A 7899-nucleotide genomic window follows, 5' to 3' on the forward strand; every position below is an offset into this window, starting at 1 on the left:
CTAAACATAAATCTCAAAATAATCACTTGCTGTATTCTTCATTTGTAAGTTACTTAGGATAAATGCCTGAATGTAAATTGGATTCATTCATATTGATGAAAATGCATGTAAATATAAACATATGACAGAGGATTCGAACCCCGTTGGCGGTGCTGACGGCCTGATAGTAGATGCTGTAGCTCTTGTGCGGCAGCAGCGGCGCGTTCCAGTATCCGCCGTAGGTCCGGTTGTCTCCGATGGTGAACGGCTGCGGCGACGGGACGGCTGTGGACGGGAACTCAGCGCCGTAGTAGTACTGTGAGTTCAGCCCGGTGGCGTTATGATAGTGAACCGGCACCGGATAACAGCGCAGGATCTCCGCTTCACCTCCGCGAGCCCTTCGAGGACGTTCCTCCTCAACAACCACCTGATACACACTGAGACAGAGATAGAAAATACTGCATTAGTGCACAGGACATATTACAACCTACACAAATAATGCTTTCAATTATCAAGGATGCATTACAGTGATAAAAAGTTACATTAAAGACTTTCATAATTACAAAAGATTTCTATGTCAAATAAATGCACTGCACTTCTTTCTTACTGTCTTGTTTCCAGCCAAAATATAAAAATTCTTAAATCAAGAAGGATTTTCTAGCCAAGTAAAAATTATTGTCTTGTTTTCATAAAAAAAACAAGCCAAAATGAAGTGAGTTTTTGCTTAGAACAAGCAAAGTAATCCGCCAATGGGGTAAGCAAAAAAGTCTTATTTCAAACATAAAACAAGATTATTTTTCTTACCCCATTGGAAGATTATTTTGCTTGTTTCAAGCAAAAATGCACTTAATTTTGACTAGTTTTTTCTGAAAACAAGAAAATAATTTTTACTCAGCTAGAAAGTCCTTCTTGATTTAAGAATTTTTTGATATTTTATATGGAAACAAGACAAAAAATCTAAGTAAGAAAAGCATTTTTGCAGTGTGATGTTCTTTTGAACTTTCTATTCATCTGTAAATCCTGAAAAATAAAATGCATGATGGTTTCCACAAAAATATATGGTTCAGCATACTGTTTTCAACACTGATGATAATCAGAACATGTTACTTGAGCAGCAAATCAGCATATTAGAAAGTTACATTTAAAAGTAATGCATTACAACATTGAGTTACTTTCTAAAAAAAGTAACTAATTCCGTTACTTAGTTACTTTTTATGGAAAGTAATGTGTTACTTGAAAAAAGTAATCTAATTACGTAACTCACATTATTTGTAACACTAATCAGAATTATGTATTAGATTTCTGAAAGATCATGTGACACTGAAGACTGGAGTAATGATGCTGAAAATTCAGCTTTGATCACAGAAATAAATTACATTTTAACAGAGAAAATAGATATTTTAAATTGCAATAATATTTCACAGTTTTCACAGTATTTTTGATCAAATAAATGCAGCCTTGGTGAGCAGAAGAGACGTTTGTTTTCAGAGCTACCTAACAAAAAGCTTTAGTATAATTTGCTACAAAGAGTGTAGTTTGATAAAACCTGCTTCAGTTCCAGATCTGACAGACTGAGGATGAGTGTGAGGAAGGTTATTGAATCCGCAGCATTCCTGAAGATTTGGGCACTCAGATCTATAACCTCATTCCTCAGGAGCTCTCTTTCATCTCAGAGCTTTACTCTCTCAACACTCTCCACCAGTGGAGGAAAACAGCAGAATAAATGAGCTCAAAGACGCTCATGTTTGCTGTTTAATCATGTATGGATGTAAAGGGCAAACATGAGAAATTCCCTGTGTCAGTTTTTCGGGAAGGGCCGCCGGAGCCCCGGAGCGCTAGGGCTAACGTCGATGTTAAGCGACCGTGACAAAAACACGCACAACAGCGGATGTAAACAGAGCTTGTGTTTCATACACTTCACATGAACTGAAACACAGGAGCGGCTAGCTGCTAGCTGAATGTTGACTGATGCTAATCTGACCTTTGGGTTCGCTAATCTGTAATAAAGTCTGGGTTTGCTAGCAAAAGGTTATCTGTGAATATAAAAAGCTGGGTATATAAATATACTGTAGTTAATGAAATTACAAACTTCCACACCGGCTGCCCTTTCCTGCGCTTTCTCATTAAAAACAAGCTGCTATTTTCTGGAGTGGTAAATCTGAAGAGTATGTCAACAGTATGACCACAATCATTTGTGCCATATATATATATATACACATATACACACACACACACACAGTCAAGCCCAAAATTATTCATACCCCTGGCAAATTCTGACTTTTATTCAACCAGCAAGTGTTTTTTTTATTATTATTATTATTAGAAATGACACAGATGTTTTCCAGAAGATAATTAGACGATGTACAAGAGGCATCATTGTGGAAAAAATATTACTAATCTTTTATTTACATTTGAACAAAAAGTAGCATGTTGAAAAAAACAGCATATGCTGGTTGGGTATGTTTTGGTGCTGGGATGCTGGTTTTAGCTGGTTAATGCTGGCCCTTTGCTGGTTAATGCTGTTTTTTTTGCTGGTTTATGTTGGTCCTTTGCTGGTTAATGCTGGTCCTTTGCTGGTTAATGCTGGTTCTTTGCTGGTTAATGCTGTTTTTTTGCTGGTTTATGTTGGTCCTTTGCTGGTTAATGCTGGCCCTTTGCTGGTTAATGCTGTTTTTTTGCTGGTTTATGCTGGTTCTTTGCTGGTTAATGCTGTTTTTTTGCTGGTTAATGCTGGTTCTTTGCTGGTTAATGCTGGTTCTTTGCTGGTTAATGCTGTTTTTTTGCTGGTTTATGCTGGTTCTTTGCTGGTTAATGCTGTTTTTTTGCTGGTTAATGCTGGTTCTTTGCTGGTTAATGCTGGTTCTTTGCTGGTTAATGCTGTTTTTTTGCTGGTTTATGCTGGTTAATGCTGGCCCTTTGCTGGTTAATGCTGTTTTTTTTGCTGGTTTATGTTGGTCCTTTGCTGGTTAATGCTGGTCCTTTGCTGGTTAATGCTGGCCCTTTGCTGGTTAATGCTGTTTTTTTTGCTGGTTTATGTTGGTCCTTTGCTGGTTAATGCTGGTCCTTTGCTGGTTAATGCTGGCCCTTTGCTGGTTAATGCTGTTTTTTTGCTGGTTTATGCTGGTTCTTTGCTGGTTAATGCTGTTTTTTTGCTGGTTAATGCTGGTTCTTTGCTGGTTAATGCTGGTTCTTTGCTGGTTAATGCTGTTTTTTTGCTGGTTAATGCTGTTTTTTTGCTGGTTAATGCTGGTTCTTTGCTGGTTAATGCTGTTTTTTGCTGGTTAATGCTGGTTCTTTGCTGGTTAATGCTGGTTCTTTGCTGGTTAATGCTGTTTTTTTGCTGGTTTATGCTGGTTCTTTGCTGGTTAATGCTGGCCCTTTGCTGGTTAATGCTGTTTTTTTTGCTGGTTTATGTTGGTCCTTTGCTGGTTAATGCTGGTCCTTTGCTGGTTAATGCTGGCCCTTTGCTGGTTAATGCTGTTTTTTTGCTGGTTTATGTTGGTCCTTTGCTGGTTAATGCTGGTCCTTTGCTGGTTAATGCTGTTTTTTTGCTGGTTTATGTTGGTCCTTTGCTGGTTAATGCTGGTCCTTTGCTGGTTAATGCTGGTTCTTTGCTGGTTAATGCTGTTTTTTTGCTGGTTTATGCTGGTCCTTTGCTGGTTAATGCTGTTTTTTTTGCTGGTTTATGTTGGTCCTTTGCTGGTTAATGCTGGTCCTTTGCTGGTTAATGCTGGTTCTTTGCTGGTTAATGCTGTTTTTTTGCTGGTTTATGTTGGTCCTTTGCTGGTTAATGCTGTTTTTTTGCTGGTTTATGTTGGTCCTTTGCTGGTTAATGCTGGTCCTTTGCTGGTTAATGCTGTTTTTTTGCTGGTTTATGTTGGTCCTTTGCTGGTTAATGCCGGTCCTTTGCTGGTTAATGCTGTTTTTTTGCTGGTTTATGCTGGTCCTTTGCTGGTTAATGCTGGTCCTTTGCTGGTTTATGCTGGTTCTTTGCTGGTTAATGCTGTTTTTTTGCTGGTTTATGTTGGTCCTTTGCTGGTTAATGCTGTTTTTTTGCTGGTTTATGTTGGTCCTTTGCTGGTTAATGCTGGTCCTTTGCTGGTTAATGCTGGTTCTTTGCTGGTTAATGCTGTTTTTTTGCTGGTTTATGTTGGTCCTTTGCTGGTTAATGCTGTTTTTTTGCTGGTTTATGTTGGTCCTTTGCTGGTTAATGCTGGTCCTTTGCTGGTTAATGCTGTTTTTTTGCTGGTTTATGTTGGTCCTTTGCTGGTTAATGCTGGCCCTTTGCTGGTTAATGCTGTTTTTTTTGCTGGTAAAACAGAAGACCAGAATCGCATTGCTTTGTCCAGATGAGCATTTGCAAAGGCCAAGCAGGCTTTTGAGTGCCTTATCTGGAGAAGTGGAACCCAGCAGTGTGCAGTGTCTGTTGGACTGTCTGCCTTGAGATGTTGCCACCAGCAGAGCCCAGATTCATTAGGATGGCCTTGGTGGTGATCCTTGGATTGTTTTTGAACTCTCTCTCATCCTCCTGGCCAGCACAGGTGTCACTTTTGGCTTCCAACCACGTCCTCTGAGATTTTTCACAATGTGGAACATCTTGTAGTTTTTAATAATACTTTGCACTGTAGCCACTGGAACTTTAAAACCTTTAGATATGGTCTTATAGCCATTCCCTGACTTGTGAGCAGCCACAATGCGCAGACGCAGGTCCTCAGTGAGCTCCTTTGTCTTAGCCATGACTGTCCACAAACCAACAGCAGAGAGCTTCTGTTTTTCACCTGTTGAGTTGATTAAAACAGCTGTTCCCAATGAATCAGGGTAATTAGGATGCTTTAGAACAGCTTAGATTATTTGGAATGGTATAGAACTTTGGATTTTCCCATAGACTGTGACAGTTTGCAAAGGGTATGAATCATTTTGGACATGCCACTTTTTCTTCAAATGTAAATAAAAGCAAATATATCTGTATAAGCTATAATATTTAATTTTTTGGGGATGTTTTTATTTAGTATATTATATGTTTGTGTGTGCATCAATAACCTCGCTTGCATTTAGTCTAAAGCGTCAATTTCATGGTTACGTCTCTGAAATTGTTCATACAGGATGAATTCTTTGAGATTACCTGAATGAGCTGTGGTGCTGCATGCTAATGCATCACTGCCCCAAGGCATGCTGGGTAAAGGCGATCTCAGTTTGGAGATGAAATATCATGTGATAAATTATTTAAGCCAATGAGAGTCAGCGCAGGTGAGAGGGGAAGTTCATTAACAGCTGATCTCATACTCGGAGTTCAGAGGTCGAAGGGCAAATCAGGGCCTCACTGGAGCTCTGTGCTGATAACAGATGAACCAGAGACATAGAGAGGAGTGTGTAATACTAATACACTATAGAAATCATGAACGAACCACACACAAATAATGAGATTTAAAATCACACACTGTCACTCCACAGGAAATTAACCTCCTCATTTATGAAAATCAGTGCATGTACGTGTTTACATGCTCACTCCAGCGGAAATCAGTGGCGTTTCCTTTCTGAATGTGTCCTGTGGTGCGACACGCATCTACTGCATCTAACTATTTAAACAGCAACAGTTAAAAATATTTTTCATAAAATGCTCATAAAATGAAGCTTTTGTCACACCACAATTAAAAATGTGATAAAAACATCATGTACCAGAGACAATATCTGAGGTATGAAATGTTCCTCTATACATTTATAGAAAGTTAAAGAAAAATATCCAAGGTCCATGCATCAACTACTCAAAGACATCGATTTCACAAAGCTCTGATAGTGTAAGATGTTTTATTTACAGCACTAAGCTATATAGATGTCAATACTGCATTTATGCACAATATTGTATTAAACAGAAAACATTTACTTCACAGACATCCTTAACCTATGATATGCACTTTCAGCTCTGTTTGTTCTTTAGTGTTTCTTTGTCTAGACACTGTAGTGTACACAGTGGTATCACACGTGTACACAACAAATACAGCAGTGTTTTAAACACTACATGTGCAGAACTATTGTAAAAACACCTGTAGTTTGTACAGTAAAAAAAAACTTACACCTACAGAAAGTGTGAGTGAGTAAGTGAGTGAGTGTAAGTATTTGAGTATGTGTGAGAGTGAGTGTTTGTGTGAGTATAAGTGTAAGTGTGAGTACTTGAGTATTTGTGAGTGTGTTTGTGTGAGTATGCGTGTGACTGTGTGTGTTTGTGTAAGTGTGAGTGAGTATAAGTGTGAGTGTTTGAGTGTGTGTGTGTGTGTGTGTGTGTGTGAGTGTAAGTGAGTGTTTGAGTGAATGTGTGTGTGTGTGTGTGTGTGTGTGTGTGTGTGTACTGGTATTCATCATGTTGTGGGGACCAAAAGGATAGGAATACCAGTAGATTTTGACCTTGTGGGGACATTTCTGAGGTCCCCATGAGGAAACAGGCTTATAAATCATACACAATGAGTTTTTTTGATGAAGTAAAAGTGTGCACAATCTCCTGTGAGGGCCAGGTTTAGGTGTAGGGTAGGGTTAGGGCGATAGAAAGTACGGTTTGTACAGTATAAAAACCATTACGCCTATGGAATGTCCCCATAAAACATGTAAACCAGTGTGTGTGTGTGTGTGTGTGTGTGTGTGTGTGTGTGTGTGTGTGTGTGTGTGTGTGTGTGTGTGTGTGTGTGTGATTTTGACCTTGTGGGGACATTTCTGAGGTCCCCATGAGGAAACAGGCTTATAAATCATACACAATGAGTTTTTTTGATGAAGTAAAAGTGTGCACAATCTCCTGTGAGGGCCAGGTTTAGGTGTAGGGTAGGTGTAGGGCGATAGAAAGTACGGTTTGTACAGTATAAAAACCATTACGCCTATGGAATGTCCCCATAAAACATGTAAACCAGTGTGTGTGTGTGTGTGTGTGTGTGTGTGTGTGTATGTGTGTGTGTGTGTGTGTGTGTGTGTGTGTGTGTGTGTGTGTGTGTGTGTGTGTGTGTGTGTGTGTGTGTGTGTGTGTGTGTGTGTTCGGTGAGTAAGTGAGAGTGAGTATGAGTATTTGAGTATGTGTGCGTGTGTGAGTATAAGTGTGAGTGTTTGAGTGTGTGCGTGTGAGTGTGAATGTTTATAAGTGATTGAGTGTGTGAGTAAGTGTAAGTAAATATAAGTGTGAGCGTTTGAGTGTGTTTGTGTGTGCATGTGTGTAATAGAGTCCTGCAGACGGGCGGCACATTTCCACATCTGAACCCGTAATGTTAGTCTTGCTGCTGTTACTGTGGAAACGCAGGATCTTCTTCAGCCACTTATTATTCTGCATTAATTCAGCTTTATTTCTGAGAGAAGAATAGAAGCTCCTGCTCGACGTGTGTGTGTGTGTGTGTGTGTGTGTGTGTGTGTGTGTGTGTGTGTGTGTGTGTGTGTGTGTGTGTGTGTGTTTGACGGGGCGTCGCTCTGTCAGTGCTGATGTGTGCGGGATGAACGGGGCCGCCTCGTTCAGCCCCGGGGCCAAACGCAGATAGCCGACGGCAATGGAAGATCCGCGTGTCAAAGATGGCCGCCGTGGAGCGCGACACAAACTTCATCTGAGACGCGCTTTGATCTGACGTGCCACACGTGATCAGAGACGCTGATGCTCATTACATCACCATTCAACTAAATCACCACCACAGAAACCCACAGACCTTCAGAGAACCAGCAGACAAACACACAGCAGAAATAAAGCTGGAAAGTCATAAAAAATGACCGTCATCTGGAGATCAAACTGAACATCACTAATACTGCTACCAAAACAAAAACAGGTTTATGATGGTATTATTGTTGACTAAAACTATTAAAGACCTTTATGCTCATTAAATTAAAGCTGAAATAAAATAGATGAAAATTAGATGAAATACTAAACAACTAAATGAGAAATGTTGCTTTGGTTATTAAGTT

General features: G+C 39.8%; 1 protein-coding gene across 1 annotated transcript in view; it reads right to left on the bottom strand.

Moving 5' to 3' along the window:
• The window catches only part of LOC141343773 (receptor-type tyrosine-protein phosphatase mu-like), a 107517-nt gene that overhangs the window by 41027 nt on the left and 58591 nt on the right, over positions 1–7899 (bottom strand). The window contains exon 9 of the mRNA XM_073848416.1: positions 140–416. Coding sequence (XP_073704517.1) covers positions 140–416 — 277 coding nt within the window. The remainder of the gene's footprint in view (positions 1–139; positions 417–7899) is intronic.

This window comes from Garra rufa, chromosome 10 (assembly GCF_049309525.1).
Source record: "Garra rufa chromosome 10, GarRuf1.0, whole genome shotgun sequence".
In the NCBI taxonomy this organism is placed as follows: Eukaryota; Metazoa; Chordata; class Actinopteri; order Cypriniformes; family Cyprinidae; genus Garra; species Garra rufa.